This window comes from Psammomys obesus, unplaced genomic scaffold (assembly GCF_907164565.1).
Source record: "Psammomys obesus unplaced genomic scaffold, mPsaObe1.curated_primary_1811, whole genome shotgun sequence".
NCBI classification, from domain to species: Eukaryota; Metazoa; Chordata; class Mammalia; order Rodentia; family Muridae; genus Psammomys; species Psammomys obesus.
Window position 1 is genome coordinate 18,753,747 of NW_026587216.1, and position 19,208 is coordinate 18,772,954.

Below are 19,208 nucleotides of genomic sequence, written 5' to 3' on the forward strand. Positions count from 1 at the left end.
CAAAACAAAACAAAACAAAACAAAACAAAACAAAACAAAACAAAACAGCAGCAGCAACAACAAAACCCATGGGGGAATGTAATTACCTTTCTTCGTTCCTCTGCAGCCTCCAGCTTTTTCTGGATCTCCTCCAGAGACAGGTCTTTCTTCTTTGGAGAAGCTAAAGTTCGTGGAGCTTCTGAGATGGGAGATGGTGGCTTTAAGATGAGCTCAAAAGCCTGGCCGGAGGCACGTTTGTTGATTTGCTTCACCTCCATATCTATGGAAGGAACATTGGAGAACTTTAAGCAGGCAGCTGAATCATGACTTGGAGTCCAACAACTGCAAGCGGCATCTTATCGGAGGAAATGGAAAACAAGTGTTGCAGGAGATAGTCATCTTTACATTGTTTTCAACATCTATGAAGTCCCAGGCTCAGCTGTGCACATGCTTTAAAAGCATAAATGTTTTTGTTGATACGTTTACGTAATTATGTCATTTGGAGTGCATTGTAGTAAGAGAAAGCCAGATACAACAAGACAATGACTTCGTTCCTTTCCTCGTAATGTGGCTGCCAACGCTGATGACTATTGGGCAGATGTTGGCTAAATAGTACAAAATTTCAGCTAGACAATTAAAATATGTTCACGAGGGTCCTAGTTTTCTCTTTGTCACTGTGGCAAAATACCACAAACAGCTTGGGAGGGAAAGATCTGTTTGGCTTACAGTTTCACACCACAGCCCATCACTGAAGGAATGCAGGGCAGGGACGTCGTCAGCAAAAATCTGGAGGTTGAAACTGAAGCAGAGACTGTGGAGGGACATCGCTCACCAGCTCCCTTCCATGGCTAGTCCAGCTTGTGTTCTCATTCAGTCCAAGACTAGGGTGTCAGCACCCACAATTGGCTGGCTCCTCCCAGATCAGACAAGGAAATGCTCCACAGACATGTCTCCATGTCAGAGCTGGAGTCAATCTCCAGCTGAAGTTCCCTCTTCCCAGGTGACCCTAGTTTGTGTCAAACTGATGAAAAAATGTCCAACCAGCACAATGTGATTCCTAGTGCTGATGTAACAATGTATTGTGTCATTTTTCATTCATATTTGCACACCCACTTCCCCCTGTTATCTTTCTCTGTCTCCTGTTAGTCTCCTTCCTCCTACTTTCACATCATGCATATATCTTACATTTGTGTATTTAAATGTGTATCTACACGAAAACGTATGAAAGAAGATGAGATGTATGTCTTTCTGAACCTGATTAATGTTGCTAACAAAATGATCTCCAGTTCCATTCATTCTTGCAAATGGCATTTTTTTTTTTTTAAACGATGGACTGAAACTCCATTTTATCAGTGGTCTAAACATTTTTACAGCTGTTTTCTCTGTTAGCATACATTAACTAACTCGAGTTAGCCATTATGAATACATGTTGTATTTTTAAACATGTATTTTTAAACATGCATGCTGGAGACAAATATAGTTTTAATTGTCAACTCAACAAAGACCAATTGCTAGCCATGCTTAAGTACCAACCACAAGTAAATTACCAGACTTTGAAGTTTTAATCATATGTAGAATGACTGATAAGCTGATTATCAGACTTTTACACTTTAATGTGCGCTATCATTTATAATCTAAGATAATTTGTAACATAAAAAGGTAATAGATAGGTTGTGTCTTTGGACATTTATAACTTCATAGCTTCCACAAGTATATGCCTTTTGCATGCCAGATAAGAATGTTAGTGTAATTGCAAGGCAAGTTACAGAAAAAAATCAATTATACTTTATACATAATATTTACCAACAGTTTAATTGTGCATGAATTGATCTTTATGGTATGAATATACTAGCAACACTAAATTCTAGAAAATGTAATAAAGGGTTACATTGAGGCTAGTCTGTATTCATGATCAAAAGTAATGGCACAGACATTTGAATATGCTTTAACTTTATATAAATTTTTATATAAAATTTTTATAATTTTAACTGTAACACTGTTCCTTTGATTATATATTTCATATCATTATTTGATATGGGAATCAATATTACAATACACCTTTAAAAGTAATCTTCTATGCCTACCTCTTTCTATATAATTTTATTTCCCAATAATTTTTATAAATTATGATAGTATTCTGAATTTCTGCTATAATGGAATTTAGAATTTCTTTTATTATTATTACAATTTATTCACTTTGTGTCCCAGCTGTAGCTCCACTCTCATCCCACCCCAATCCCACCCTCCCTCCCTCTTCTCCTCCCATGCCCCTTCCCCAGTCCACTGATAGTGGAGGTCCTCCTCCCCTTCCATCTGTGCAGATAACCTAGACCCCCTGCACAGATGTAGCACATACTAGTGGAAACTGTTTATCATTTCCTAGTATGATGAAACACACTACGATTTCCTACAGTATGCAGCTTGAAGGCCAATAAATAGCAGGTAGAAAAGCAGCCGTGATGGCAGAGCCAGGTCACCCCATAACCTGCTGTAGATGATAAGGCGTGGTTTCTAGCAAACTGGTTGCTAATGGCAGTTAGAAATAAATACGTATTATTCCAACATGATCTCTTAATTATTTCCTTAAATATGGAAGGATCTGAATGATTGTAAAACATGAATAAAAATTTTATTATAAAAAATACAGCATTGTATTACTTAAAACTGGATAGGTCATAAAACAGATACTTCTGTAACTCATGATTTGGACATATATTGCATTGATATATTGGCAATAATTATTTCCTAATATGTGTGTGTGTGTGTGTGTGTGTGTGTGTGTGTGTATGTGTATGTGTGTATAATGGTAGCTCTTTATTTTTTCCTATTCATGAATGTGTAAAATTAAGAAAATTAACTTTATATAACTATTTCTCTGTAATTCCCTTGGTTGATCAAAAAGGAATAAACAAGTAATGTAAGCTTAATAATAATTCAAAGAGTAATTTATAGTCCATTGTAAAAGCATGCCAGGTATGATAATAATTTTTATGACTATAATCACAGCTCTGTCTTAGAAATATTTACTCATTATCTTCTCTTATAAATAATGTCACCACAAATATGTTTTCCAGGAGAGATCTATTGTTTGTGTCATTTTAAACGATAAAATGAATAATTTTTAAAAGAAATATTACCAAAGCAAATAAGAAATATACATTTTTAATCAGTGTGTATAGAATATAATTTCTTATGTTTTTCATACCTGTTTTGAACAAACCCATATAACCAATCTGTGTCTATTCTAATTAATGCTTCTGGGATAGTTCTAATAATGAATCTTTAAGTATTTTCTGTAAAAAGTTTTTGGATTGCATCAGTTTCATAACAGTTTTAAACCATAATTACCCAGAACACTCAGGACAATTTTGAATAATTAGGAAGTAAATAATTGTGAATGTGTTTCTTTTTCTTGAAATACTGGAATTAAGGTAGAAGTGAATTTCACTATGTGGTTCTGGAAGTTCAACCTATTGAAGGCCTGAAGGTAAAGGTTATTCGGCCGCATGTTTTCTGTACCCTTTGCTGCAGCAATTGTTAGTTTACCTAGTTTTCCTGTCTTTTCATCAACTTTTCTGACACTTTTCTTTCTAAATAAACTTATTTCAAATAAAACTTACATATATATTAAAAAAAAAACCTTCATAGCTCTCTTGTAGGAAAATGTACTGGATTTTTAATGCTTCATTGGTCAGTTTTCAGTTGCAGATGAGTGCTTTGGTCTGAGTCCCGCACTCTTGTCTCAGCCAACTGGTCTTTTGTTTGCAACCACAAATTTCTCTCGATGAAGCCACTGCAATGTGTCACTAATGTTTCATGTGTAGGTTTCTCTTACTAGCTTCCAGGGGGGTTCCAAGATCCTCAGGACATCCCCAAACACTCAGTGGCCAAATCTCTCAAGTGTAATACATGGTGGTATCCTTGCATTTGAGCTCCAGGAAGGCTGCTTCACATTCTCTCTTTATTGCTCAGATAGTTACTAGCAAGATGGAAAAGTGCAAGACCAAGCGAGCCCTTTGGGAGTCTGAAGGTGACCATGAAGTTGTTGGAAGTGGTGTGTGAGTAATTTGGAGCTGGCTCTTGTGTGTGAAACCGCTCACACAGCTTTGCTTTGGTTCCTCTCAGCCCCAAAGCAGCAGAAGCCATGGCAGCCCTCATGTCCCAGCCATTAGATGCTCACCTGTGTAGGCTTCTACAGAGCTCCCGGTCCTAGGAAGGAAAGGAGCATGCTGACGTCCACACTGGGTCTCAGTGACGACATGGATTTTAGAGTCTCTTGAGAAACACGGCCGGATTCCCTGCCATACCCGACAAAGAGTAAGGGTCTACATGGCTGATTTGCTGACCCAGTGAACTTTCTGGATATGCTCCATGCATTTTAGTGGAAGTTCTGGTTGGAGATGGATTGGTTACCTGCACACGGAGTTAGCTGTTTGTGGAAAGATCATTAGTCCTTCTAATGTGTGTGGCATCGGCACAGCACTGGAAGAAGGCCTCTGAGTTATCAGGTCGACTTTAAGGCACTTAAGGCTGGGAGCCTGCCCTTTACCATGTTTTTAATGATCTTTACCTATGTGGGAAGGCCGAGAAACTGTGAGCCTATCATTCATCAAATTGCATTGGCTGAATTAGGTGAGGCTAGTACTAATGGTGTTGATAAGAACAACCTCCTGGGTACCTCTTTTTAGGCATCAAGCTAAGACACGCGATCCCTTCTCCCCAACGTTTCTGAGAAGAGAGAATACACGTTGCTCAAGGAAACTATGCATCCTCTTGCCCAAGGCCACACACACAGTAGAAGGTCCTGAAATCCCACCAAACCAACCTGGTCACCGTGATTGGGATAAAGCAAACCTAGAATGCTGCACTTCAATAAAGACAACTGACAGCCTGGCCAGGTGGTGCATGCCTTTAATCCTAGCACATGGGAGACAAAGGCAGAAGGGTCTCCCGAGGTTGAGGCCAGCCTGGTCTCTATTGTGAGTTCCAGGACAGTCAGGGCTACCTAGAGTGACCCCGTATCAAAAACAAAACAACAAAATGCAAACAAAACAAAACAAAAAAGAAAATAAAGCCAACTATTCTGCAAGTGTGGAGTGTTATTTGGCTTTCTTCAACAAGGTCTTAAGTTCTAGGTTAATCTTGAACTTGCAATCCTCTTGCTTAGGTCTTCTGAGTGCTAGAATTACAAGTCTGAACCATCATGAATGGTAGTAAGTTATTTTCTTCTTAATCCCTCTTTGCTTGTGGCCTCAGCCATAAGTCAATTTTATTTATGAATTTGACTGTTACACAAAATACGAGTGCCTTACAAAGAAAAATACTGATGATGGTAGATTTTCTCTTTCTTGAGTGATCTATGTAGAAAAACAGTTTCCTATAAATTAAGATCTAGTGTAATAGTTGAGTGTGTTTCCCTATCTGAAAAGAAAAGAGGTTAGACATCCTGTGGGTTGTGACGTGCTGATGAGATGCTGATAACAAGCCAGCGTGCTTCTTCAGAGACATTAATGTGCTATCACTAGCACCAACTTCAAACTGTTGGGAGCAATAGGCAATTAATAAGACCTAATGGCTGGACACTGCAAAGGAACATGGAGATCTCGAAAGCGCTCTTCTAACTATGTTAGGGGCTCTGAGAGGGAAGCACGTATATTCAAACTCCCACAAACTGCACAGCCAAGTCACACGGGCAACTCACCGTCATAAGTGTAGATGTTGATGTTGCGGGGCTCCGGGTAGAAGCAGGAGCAGATCAGTGACAGCATGGACAGCTCCTTCATTTTCTCCTTGTAGGCTGAAAGGGAAGAGTCAAGGTTAGGATGCTTCAGCGCCTCTCTGAATCTGAGCAATAACGACAGCGCTCTGCGGAAGGCGGGCTGCTCGCCTGGCTTGCTTTCCCAGTGAATGAGAGAAACCTGCTGCATGTATTCCTTGCTACAGACCGCAGGAGGGCCACGGTATGTAGGACAGGTAAAAAGGGAGAGCGAGTTGGATTAAAGGGAAAAGGATTTGAGATCCCGTAGGAAGAAGAAAATGGGGAAAATGGGGGGGATTAGCAGAGGCAGACGCATTCTAATTTATATATGTGTGAATCTTCTCAAGTAAGCTAAGATTCTCAGGGGTTCACTGTGCATAGCCGCTATTCATTTGGGGGTACCCACAGAGCTCATCAGGAGGGTTGTTAAGCACTTGTAACCCTCCAGGGAACTTGGTTGCTGTTCTCTCTTAATCCCCAAGTGCATTTTTTTTAAATCTCACCTCCTTCCCACACACTGTGCTTGGAGATCTGGCCAGGACCTCCCTTTCTCTGCCTCATAGTCTAGGAGATCTGACTGTGTTGGTCGCAGGCCTTCCCTCTTCCTCTCCATTGCATGCTCTCCTTCCTCCCCTACGAGGCCTGCCCAGGTAGACACACCTGGTGAGCACCTCATGGCTCTCACAAGGACAAGTGTCTCCAGACAGCAGAATTGGGAAGAGAGGGTAGGCCACTTCTGCTTTTGTTGGTTATTTAATTAGTGAAATTAATTAGGTAATTAAAGAAAACGGAGAAAAAATGATGAGTATATTATATGGTAACTTGTGATAAGGAATCCGATGACTATGGCCTAGCAATATAACCTCATATGGAACTCCTGTGTATTGGCAGGACCTTCTGTCACTGTAACCCAAGGGACAGCGTTAAGACGGTTGGGAAGGAAGGGATTCCTAGAAGATGGATTTGGACATTATTGACAGTTACATTTTTGGGGGGGGGGCGGGCAGGAAATAGATCCAACAGATGTTTCACCCAATATACTGTGGGTCACGCGCAGCTGGAGGAAAGCTATAAATGTCGCCCAGCACAAGATTGTCCATGTACTCAGAACTGCACGAGATTTATCTTTTTTTGTAACTCAACTATATGTTCCCCAAGCCTGACTTTTGCAGATTACACGCCACAGTGTCAGGAGGTTGACAAGAAACGCTAAACTAAGAAGTTTCTGAGAGATCTAAAAATCTATAAATCCGCCCACTCAATTGCTAATTTTATGAGTGAGAAAACTGAGTCTCACAGAGGCCAAAGTCTCATACGACTGATGACAAAGATGAAGCCTCTGGGTAAGGAGCAGAAGACAGTCTCTATCAAACCTGCCGAGGAACCATCCAGGCCGACTTCTGGGATAAAGTCCAGTGGCCACAGGGTTGATGGGTATGAGACTACCATCCAATCACATGCAAAGATCAGTACTGTCGATTTCATATAGTACAGCTTGGCACACATACCGATGACCGCCGAAGGAATCTCTGCTCACTTATTTCCTAAACAAGAAGCACAGCTTGTTCTGGGCCACCAACATTTCCCACAATGCTCATTCTGAGATATTTCATTAAAATTTAAATTTTAGAAGGTTGAACCAGATTTCTTTGGCTCGTTGCTTTAATTGACTAGTCACTTACAAATATCTAAAGATGTTTTCACATATATGTCAGTGTGAATTATAATGTATTTGAAGACTTAACACATCGAACTCCATAAACAAACTGAAAACAATACAACTGGGCTTTGTATATTGGCATAGTTGCCTTTTTTTTTTTTTTCTGGTAAGGGGATACAGTATGGTATGGAAAACATTTTGCTAAATGATGCATACAGTTAGCGCTTCACATCTTCAGGTTCTAAACCCATGAATCCAACAGATCTCAGACTGAACAGATTTGAAAAGAAAAATGTCTTCTGCAATGGTGTGGACTACCCATGAAATCAATGTTAGATCGGTATTATTTATTCAAAACTGCTTTGTGCAGAACGTTCATAGATGTGTTTCTCTTATTTCTTAAAGATTTAGTATAATTGGCCATTTATGTAGAGTTTACATTGTATTGGGCAATCATCAGATGACTTATGGTATAGGACAGGACATGTATAGACCATGTGCAAATACTATATCCTTTTAAATAAGGAACTAGGACATCTGCAAATTTTATATCCCCAGGGGTTCCTGGAACCAATTTCCACGCATACGGAAGGATGAATGCATACCATATGCCTGTTATAGATTCAAATTTTTCTAAGAAGTAGTCTAAACACAAAACTAAAGAAATATCAAGTCAAAGCTGTAGAGGAACACAGGTTTCTACGGATAGCTTTTCATATCTGTCACTAGTAACCGGCAGTTAATGTCAATGATTTTCAGTAGGATCTCCCAGCTACTGAAGGGAAGGGTGTGCCTCGTGGCTGACACATTGGGGGCCCTGTGTGCAATGAACAATAACTGAAGCTAATAACGGAATGCTTTTATCCTCTGTCCCGAAATTCAGAGGGCAACTTTAACTCCTAAATTGGTGATGTTTAGATGTGAAACCTTTTTGGAATCTGGTAGTAAAATCCAAGTCTTCAAGAATGGATCTAATGCCGTATTCAGCTCTTTCTGCTATGAAAATACAAAAAAAAAAAAAAAAAAAAAAAAAGCAACACTGTCTGATTCTTGGAAGAGAAGCCATCCCAGAGTTCCACCGTGCTGCCAGTGAGCTCGCACACCTCTATTGGCCAGATGTGTATGAAATCATATCTGTTGTGTCAGCCAAAGCTAAAACACTGCCTGGAAGAGATACTGCTTCTATGTCATCCTAGGTGATCTGGAGCAAAGGTAGTTGCCCTCTGTGGGTGATTTCTTCAACAGTTTCATGACTTTTCAAGTATTATTATATATATATATATTTTTGAGTGAAGATCTCACTGTGTAACTTTGGCTAGCCTGCACTGTGTAGAGCAGGCTGGCCTTGAACTCAGAGATCTACCTGCCCCTGCCTCCGTATGCTGGGATTAAAGGTGTGTGCCAATATGACCAGTTCCAGCACTAATTTTATCAATAACTCTGGCTATTTGTGGCAGCCATTGTGTATATTTTTAGTGATGTGGGTGCTCTGCCACAAGTCCTGGTTTGCCTCCAGAGGGCCAGTTTATTCCCTCTGGGAAAGTCCCTTTCACTGTTATACAAGTGTTCTCAGGTAGGCCATCATCGTTAGTAGGGAGCCCCTGAATGCACTGAGAGAAGTTATTTTGCAAAACCGTTCTCTCTCTCTCCCTTCCTTTTATGTTCTTGTTTTGTGTGAATGCCAGGGTGCACACACACACCATGGTATATATGTGGGGGGCAGAAGACAATCTCTTATGTTGGTCATTATCTTCTGTCTTACTTGAAACTGAATTTCTTGGTTATTTTTCCACCAACTGTGCCAGCATAGCTGGCCTAAGTTAGTGGGGAGACTCTAGTGGCAATCTATTTCCCCATAGGAGAACTGGGATAATAGATGTGTGCTACTGTGTCTGGATTTTACAGGGGTTTGGGGGACTTGAACATAGGCCCTTGAACTTACACAACAAAACTCTTACCTACTAAGCCATCTCTCTATACATACCCCATTTCTTTTTAAGAAAGACTTCTTTATTGCTCTTTTGTGCAGGAGACTCATCAAAAAGCAAATAATAGTTCAGGAGGTGATGTGGGGAGGCATGGCTTAGGAAAAGTGTAATGCAAAGGGACCAAAGAAAGTACACAAAACTTCATGCAAGGATTTCTAGAAAATAACTGTTTGGGGCAAAGATTTCCAGTGGCACAGAAGGAAAGGTAAAACATCTTTGTAAATAAGGGCCAAAAGAGACTTTCCATGCAAAATGTAACCAAGCTCATAGGATGTGTTTGATTGATGCGTGTGCATTGATGTTCTGAAATATAAACAATTCAAATGATTTTTCAACTAACAGACTCCCCAGAAAATACAAAATAGTATGAGAAACGTGTTTATGATTTTGCTATCGGTATTACATATATTGACGATCATTTCTTTTCTTGAATTTTGCAAACAATGTATGTCAATGTTTTTACCATATCCTGAGACCAGGTAGAATTGCATGTGTCATTGCAAAGAATGTGGGAGTTAATAGGTATAATTCCATATATTACTTTTCGTTGGTGTGTTGGTTGACTTTGCTATTAACTACTAGCGTTTACAAATAGGTGCATTTATCTAGCAAATTCATTTAAATTCCAACCCATACGAAGTATAATAATTACATAGTAATTGTCTCTTAACCTAATGATGTATGAACACTAATTGAACTTTTTTTCATTCTTCCAAATGGCTAAAATAAATCATGAGTGATGGTAACAGTCTCTCTTTGTTGAACACAAACAATGAGCTAAGGCCTGGGTAGACATTTGCCTGTTTAACCATCTGAGCAATGCCGAGAAAGGACCAATAAGTAGTCCCAGTTCATAGGAGAAGAGGAGACTCAGAGATGTGGGGCTGGGTTCTGATGGAGCCTGATGTATGATGCTTAGTTTTCATAGAGGTCTGTCTGACGCCTTCCCCTCCCTTAAAGCTGCATGATGCTGTTCACCTCCCTATCTATCAGTTGCTTTCCAGCTCTCTCTCTCGGGCACTGGTGTTGAACTCAGAGCTTGTGCATGCTAGGTACATGTTTTATGTTGTGTTTCACCCTCAGTCACTTTTCTTTCTTTCTTTCTTTCTATCTTTCTTTCATTTTAAATTTTGCTTTATATGTATTGGTGTGAGGGTGTCATATTTCCTGGAATTGTAGTTACAGACAGTTGTGAGCCACCATGTGGTTGCTGGGAATTGAATGCAGGTCCTCTGGAAGAGCAGCCAGTGCTCTTAACCACTGGGCCATCTCTCCAGCCCTCTCAATCACCTTTCCAGCAAATTGCTCAGGTGATTGGCTCTCATTTTCGCCATCTACATGTTTTTAGCAAAAACTAATAAAATAAAACTCAACCCCTTTGTCTTTGGCATTGCCTCCCGTACTTCCCACATCCATTACAGGGCTTACTGATTTTATGGTCACTCCTCCATATGCATGGGCACTAGTTTTGGAACCCTCTGCAGACATCAGACTCTGTGGATTCTCAAGCCTCTAAAAGAAAGGGTGTAGTATTTGCCAATTACCTATGTGCATCTTCTTTCTTTCCGTGCTGCTTCCTCTTGGATAATTTTTAAAATCAATTTTTTTTTAGAGATCATAATGTAATTATAATACGTCTCTCTTCCCTTTCTTTCCTGCAAACCCTCCCACACACCCATCCTTGCTCTCTTTTGGGTTCATGGCCTCTTTTTCACTAATTGTTACTGCGTGCATATATGTACACACAGTCTGTACAATGTACTTACAGGTATGTGTACCTTCCATATGCTTTAAACCACGTCTCAATTATTTGTGTATCTAATAATCTGACAGTTATGGTATGCTAGCAAATTTTGTTATGTGCTATGGTTCAGGGATTAATGACATGAAGTCTTAGTGTGCACATGGTTAATACAAAGAATTCTTCTGAATATTTTCAATTTGCGATTAGATCTACGTATGACAAATCAGAAGGATGACTGGATATTTTTACAGAAAGGAAATGCAACACATTTGGATGCGTGAATTGTCTTTGGGTAATAAATAGTATATGGAAATGGCTGGAAACATCAAGAACAATTTCTCAAAAGAATAAAAGATTTAACAATCAGCTAAGATTTTATTTTAGTTAAAGCATGGTGGGGACTAGCTTACTTTAGAGGACAAAAATGTCTGCCATTCATCTAGATGTATAGATCACAAGCCCTGAGCTTTACTCATGCTTTCAAGTACATTTTAACCATGTGTGCATCTTGCTTTAAGTAGAAAATAATATACATTATTCATGACATTATACACCATTATTTTTTAAAGATCCAAACAATTAGAAGTAAATGACTTAAATTTTTCAATTTTCCACTTCATTTGGCTTATGTGGGAGGAACCATTAACATGACATTTCATACATATCATTTTGTTTTTATTTAATTTCAAATTGGCAGCCTTCTGGTTATTCATTCTGGGAAAAATTTTATCTGAGTTCTTAGTTTTGGCTAATATTCAATGAAAAGGAGTAATTTGTATTAGACTTTGTGCTAGCATATGAAAGATGGTACAGAAAGTTTTGGAAGTCACATTGACATAGCACTTTAGTAAAAAGCTGGCCTGAGATTCATTTTGTAGACCATGTTGGTCTCAGAGATCCATCTGCCTCTACCTCCACTGTGCTGGGATTACAGGTGTGCACCACCAGCTCTGACTCATGACAAAAGACAATGACAAAATACTGAAAAAAATACCTACCTGGTTCTGGAAAGACCTGAGACTCACAACCCCGACTATTAAGCAAGCCCACACTTGTGCATCTGCCTGCCTATTTCCCTCCCTTATTCAGGTCTTCTCATAGGTAGGAATCAGCTACCTGGCAGTAATTTTTTTTGACTCTTAAAAGTTTTATATTTGGCACATTTCAGCTCCTGTTGCTTATTCTAACTAGATGATGACAAGCTGTGTTTGTGTTCAGCAGTTTGGGCAGTGGTCCTACTAAGTCAAGGTTACTTTCACTCAGATGTGCCATTTCATCTGAGGAAATATACATATGCCATATATATATATGGCAGAGTCTTATGTATCTTAGGTATCCCATAAACTTGCTTTGTAGCCAAAGATACTTTTGAGCCTCTCATCATCTTGTCCCTGTCTTTCAAATGCCAGGTTATAGGCATGTTCTACCATGTCCAGGTCATGTGGTATGGGAGATTCAGACCAAAGCTTAGTTTGGGCTAGGTGAAGATTGTCCCACTGAGATGCATTCCCCAACCCTTATTTAAGAAGACTTAGAAGCTCTCTGTGGTGTTTAAAGATGAAATAGACAGGACCCAAGGAGGTTCCACCAACCACAGCACCTGCTGTGTAAGCCGAAGGACCCCAGTTTAGACCCCCAGATTTTATGCCTGTAACTGTAACACTCAGGTGTGTGCGAAGGCAGGGATGGTCGGTAGATCAAAGACAGGGAGATCCGGAAGCCCATTCAGCCAGGCGGCTGAGCCCACTGAGAGGCTCTGAGTCAGAACCAAGCGTGGAAAGTCATCAAGGAATCATATTTGACATTGACCTCCAGCCTCCACATGCATGTACAATGTGCGAGCATTCCTACACGCACAGGTGGACTGGCCACTGTAAGGGTACATATACCACACTACAGCACACACACAAAGAAATAGACTGGTATGAATTTGCGTAAACGATTTTTAAATACAACATTAACTTAAACTGAAAGATTTAAAGTGGGTTTTTTTTTTTTGATGAATATGTGACTGATGATGTATCACTGAAAAAGAAAACCAAATAATCCCCAAATTTAAAGGTCTATTTTAATATCTCAGAAAACCACTGATAATGAGGTAATGTATCTAGACATTTCTGATGGGATGATGTAATGTAAATTAGTTTAGTATAAAATTAGATTCAATCCACAACCATTCATTCCATCTCTACTGACAGGAAGATGGTCGCCAAAGCTAGAGAGGTTTTGAGAAATTAATATTTTGACCAGTCAAGGCATTCCAGTATCCTTTGTAGGTTAAAGCTTTCACATCAAACAAAAGGACATTTAAGAGAGTCAAAGCCATTGCCGGGTCGTACAAAATTTATCTAAAGCTTCTAAATTTTAATTCAGTGGTTTCTTGGCACCAGCAGTAGTGACAAGGAAAGGAAATGGGCTGATGGGAATAAGTTCTCATCCACACTGCAGGAGCAGTAAACTGTATCACTTGGGAACCTCCTAGTTCTCTTGACTCATTACAGCACCTGCTGTATTTAATGAAAATTTGTGCGAGGTGGGGGGGGCGTCAGTTGTCCCTTAAACTTCTCCTACTGTAACATCTCAAAGTCATGGAGGCCAAGATGCACTGTGAGCTAAAGAACTCTGAGAAGCACTTTGTTTTGCCTATGTGTGGAGATTTTATCGCCAAGACCGACTGTGAGAACTGAGGAAGGCTTTCTTTCCTCCTCAGTCCCTACTTAACACTGCCAGGGAGTAGTGACTGTGTGGATAATGAGACAGAACACTGGGAAGGCGCACAGTCAAATTAAGGAGGGTTCCACAGCAGTCTGTGTTTCACGCTCTGGCATTGAAGTCTGATTTATTTCCCCATCATCCCGAAAATTTCCCAAAAGCTCAATGCATTTTTCTAGAAGTGCTTGCATGCAAACCTCTCCTTGAGCTGGTCTAAAGTCTCACTGCATTTGAACGGCTTCATGTTACTGTTTTAGTTCTGAATATATATATATATATATATATATATATATATATATATATATATATATATATTCCATGCCTTGAGATATGCTTTCACAAAGACACTAGGAAAAACAAAGTGAGGCAGGGATCTGTCTAAGGTAGACTAGTGCGTATCTGCTTTTTTTCCCCTGATCAAAAAAATTTGCTTTGTGATTATTTTCTTCAGGCTTGGCCATGCAATATGTGGGTTTTTATAGATGTTTGTAGTTTGAAATCATTATTTGGAAAAAAAAAATCTGTGCTATACCCATCCAGGTATGGTTGTGTGTCTCTTTAATCCTAGTACTCTGGAGGCAGAGGCAGGTCAGTTTCTGTGAGTTTGAGGCTAGCCTGGACCTTGTAGAGAGTTCCAGGCCAGCCACAGCAACACAGTGATATCTGTTTCGACAACGTCAAAAAAGATCCACGGCGTGTAGACTAGTGTTCATATCAGCTGTGACTAAACCATGTTTTAATTTGGTATTATTGCTAAGTAATACTTGTGATGTTTGCCCCAAGTAGAATTCCCCGTCTGGGTAGTGGTATTTAAATTGCAGTTACAGCAGTTTTGTTTTCTTCTGGAGAGTAGAAGGTAACCATCTCAGGCACAAGCCATGAATGTGGTTCATGTAGGAAGCACATTTTTTTTTCCCTGATTCTCCAAACATCAAATAGAGTGAATATCAAATCATAATGTTATTTGTAAATAATTTGGTAGTCAGTTGCAGGCTTGGCGTTTGTAATTCCTGTGTTGATTAAAACATCAACTGGGCTTAAAAAAGAGAGAGAGAGAGAGAGAAACACTAAAGTCTCCATTGACACTGTAGTGTCCTAGGAGCTGGATCTTCAGGTCACCACTCACTTGAGTGAGTGCTAGTCACCCACGGTAGGAGCTGGGAGCATGCATGAAGTGTTTATGCATGCATGCTATGTTTATGCAGACAAGAAGCTTCAGCAGGTCCTATGACTGCAGCGACACCTTATTGCTATTCTGTGTTTCAAGAGAACACACCGAATACACACATGAACAACCACAAGCGGAATTGTGGATGCTGTCAAAGGTTATAACTGTCTCCTTTTACAAACGATTTCAGGAATTTTTAGTATAAGGTATCATATGCTTGGCAGTCTGTTTAGATTGCAAATGTTCTTAGCACACACTCGGAAGGTAAGCATGGGCGGAGGGAGATGTTAATTAGCTTTCTTTTAAGTATTTCGCAGAGTACAAATACGTTAAAACATTATATTGAATCACACACACACATACATATACATACATTTTATTTGTTTGACTGTATCTTAACGAAGTTGAGAAAGAAAGGGTCAATTTTGCCAGCAGGTAGTTTTTGCATGCTTGTCCTGTGACAAATGCAAGGTTGCTATTCTTTCAATAGCTTACTCTCGCCATCATGCCTTTGGTTGTAAATGATGTGTAGAGAACGTAGTGCAGTGGAGGGCTGGATTTTGTTTACTTGAAATAATCAGCCATGCGTGCAGGAAAACTGCAGAGAGTTAGGAGTGGCTCTGCTCTTTCACAGCTGGTTTTCTAAACACAGTTTCCCTTACAGATAACAGGAAGGATTCTGGTAATCCTTTCAGGCCTCAGGGAAACGCGTTGGGAGGAGATATATTAGTTTTGGTTATTGCACTTTAATTTTTCTCATTTTAAAAGAACAGGTTAATTCTAGTGGATCAACTGCAAAGAGTTACTGTCAACACACTGATATAGAGAAGCACAGAGTATTGACAAGTTGGCACGTGGCTTCATGCGCTTAGAATCCCCAGTCAGCAATGAGTCATTGCAGTGAACATTTGCAAATAAAGCTGTTTGGACAAAAGGGTATACTGCGTGACACACTATGACACACCACAGCTTCCATGGAGAGACTTAAAAAAAAACAAACAAACAGTTATTTTCTACTTTGGGGGGGGGAGAGGTTACAAGGGTGGGACTCGGAAAGGAGTGGGATTGGGGTATATGATGTGAAATTCACAAATAATCAATGCAAAAATTATGGGGGAGGGAAAGGATCCCTAGTCATAACAGCTTGGACTTTAAAATCAACAGAGGAAATTCCCTAATAATCTTCTCATAGATAAGGACATGAGACCTGTTAACATTTGCTGCTAGAACTAGGATCCTCCCTCACTTTGAGGATGGTAGTGAGGGTGTAAGAGCAGGAACAGCGTGGAGGAAAACAAATGGGAGAGAGAGGTAAAGAACAGAGTGATGGTAAGCTTTTGAAAGAAATCTGTGTTTTTTATTTGATAGTTGACTCTGCTGGCTTTGAATTTCCTTATATGTTTTTGGTGTGGAAAATAAAAATGATTTCCTAATGGCAGATGCAGTCTGTAGTCAATAATCTCCTCCTGAGAAGTCAGGGGCAGACCTTCAAAGGAGTCACATGTCTGCCCCCGGAAGTGAAGGGAGCCCCTGCAGATGCAGACGAGAACTTGATTGGCATGAGCTTTGGGGATGAGTCCGGGACTGTGGTGCCCACTGCTGAGTCTGGCCTGCGCAGCCCTGCTGCACACTTACTAGTTCCACACAGTCTCCAGCTACGAAACCTTCATAAAACGGCCTTTCTTTTTAGTTTTACATGTATAGAGTGTGTGCCTACTCTCTGGGGCGAAATTATGCTGTTAATGCAGGGCTGGATTGATTTCCTGTTGCAGACAGGGAAACGAAGTGTGAGGTAGGTAAGTGTGTTAAATGAGCTTTAAGGAATTTTCATGACTTCAAATTCTGTATTCTTTCCCGTCACACCTTTTTTGTTCTTGGGACGAAGCTCTCTCCCACTGGACCCCATCTATAACCCCAAAGGTCTGCAGGTCTTGACCATATCACTGGCTGTCGTTGTTTGGTTTTGAAATATTCAATAGATTTTTAAAATGAAGTGATTTCCCCATTACTACACTTTATGTTTTCTGAAATAAAGACATTCATTATCTACCTTAGGTTAGACAAATTATTTTACGACACCTCATATTAAAGAAAACAACAAGTTTAATGTTCATATTTCTGTCTCATGTTTTCTTCTTTCTGGATCTTTGTGCTTCATAATAGCTGTGTGTGTGTCTCTGTGTGTGTGTGTGTGAGATAATGTGAGCATTATCTATTACAACAAATGCTTCAGGAAGCAACTCATATCTCTGATTTCAAATTGTTAAATTCAGAGCAAATTCCACTCTTCTACATGATCCATGAAAGGTCTATTTTTAGCTTCAAATATTCTTCCTCACAAGCAGATAGTAATACATAAAACATAAGCCTTTTGCATGCCATCTGGAACCCTCTTTGATAGTCAATCTTATACTATGAAGATTCCATGCTAGTGTAAGTGGATGGAAAAACTGGGATGGCCTATGTATTTTGCTTTATTTGTGTCAGCAAATACTATGTTCATTGGTTAAAAACACAATAAAAATAGAATTAAGCATTTGATCTGCATAGATAAATATTAATTGGAATTTGGCATGGTAATGTGCTATTATAAAAATATCACCGGTTGGTGATGCAGAAACTCCAAGATACCATGTTTGATCTCCTTTATATTCTATTCACTCCAGATTTACTTATGCTAATTATTTTTCACAATTGTAGGGTTTTTATTGGAATATTGTTCACATTGTTGAAATTCAGCCAAGTTATAAAAGGTTGAGAGGACAGAAGTCCTATCAAGTAGGATGTGGTGGACATTTTTAAATTCCATGTAGTTCCCAAGGCGAAGTATGTATTTCCCTCAAACCAGAATCAAACTTTAAGGTTCCTATTCCCAAGCCCTTGGGGTGCCTTTGTTTTTTTTTTTTTTTTGAGGAAACAGCCCCTCTCCTGGCGTGCTCTCCATCATATTGGCCCAGTTCCCTTCTACTGCTTTGTTCACTTATTGCTTCTCAACTCCGTTTTTTGAGAATGTGAGAGGACATCTGTCCTAATGTCCTCTGTATTCCCCTGCATGTATGCATGTTTAGCAGTTAACAGGTGTTCTATAAATGCTTATCCTCTGGTTCCTGAGCAGGGAGGAGCTGTCATTCAAGAGTAAACAACAGTTGCTGACTTTGTCTTAGAGACCTAAACTGCATGAGGAAGCTCTCTTCTTCCATTGAAATTCACTGGCTTTGCACTGTGTTGTAGAATAGTTTTCTGAACTCTTTGCTGTGGCCTCCCTTAGTGCAGACAATTGATTGTGTCAGGTGAAAAAGGGGACATGTAAATATTTCGTTTGTTGTTTATATGTGTGTTCTCTTGCTTCCACTTTCAATAATAACTAGATGTGAGCATACTGTCCCCTGGAGTAATGGAGAAAACGTGAATTGGAATTCAAGCTTTTTGTTCCCAATCCTGGATCTAACCACTCCTAGATCGCATAAGATACTGTCTAAACACTAGTTTGTCAATCTTAGATTGACAAAAAGGTTTACCTTTACTTGCGTTTGTCAGTCTTAGATGATGTATTATACCTTATGAACACAAGTTTGTCTACAAATGTGGAAAGAATATTATTGTAGTGGATGAGGTGATGTGTTGATGAAGTGAAATGTTGACATATTACTAATAAAGATTAATCATCACCAAGTTGAGCTTTATTTTTTTTGACACTTTAAAAAGCTATTGCTAAATGTGCTGGCTGGTTTTACGCCAACTTGCCACAAGCTAGAGTCATTTGGGAAGAGGGAACCTCACCTGATTGGCTGTGGGCCAGCCTGTGGGAGCATTATCTTGATTAATGATTAATGTACGTAGGGTCAGGGTCCTAGATGGTGTAAGAAGGCAGGCTGAGCACGCCATGGGGAGCAAGCCAGTGAGCAGCACTCTTCCGTGGTTCTTCATCAGCTCCTGCTTCCAGGTTCCTTCTCTGGCTCCCCTCAGGGACTGACTGGGATGTGGAAGCTGAGCGAACCCTTCCCTCCTCAAGTTCTTTTGATCATGGTGTGTTATCACAGCAATAGAAAAAAGGATGCTATGTGGAACTTTGATGTGGAGCTTTGATTCTTACAGTTCTGATTCTTCAAAAAATATTCTTTCACTGCTTTATTATATATGTGTGCATGTACTTGGATCATGTCCTTCCCCATCACCCTCTTACTGAACTACTCAATGAG

At 39.7% G+C, this 19,208-nt stretch overlaps 1 protein-coding gene across 1 annotated transcript in view; it reads right to left on the reverse strand.

Moving 5' to 3' along the window:
- Positions 1 to 19,208, reverse strand: part of Stmn2 (stathmin 2) — a 49,794-nt gene that overhangs the window by 17,507 nt on the left and 13,079 nt on the right. Inside the window, exons 2-3 of the mRNA XM_055603331.1 lie at positions 5,681 to 5,776; positions 87 to 259 (exon numbers count right to left, since the gene is read on the reverse strand). Of these exons, the coding sequence (XP_055459306.1) occupies positions 87 to 259; positions 5,681 to 5,776 (269 nt within the window). The remainder of the gene's footprint in view (positions 1 to 86; positions 260 to 5,680; positions 5,777 to 19,208) is intronic.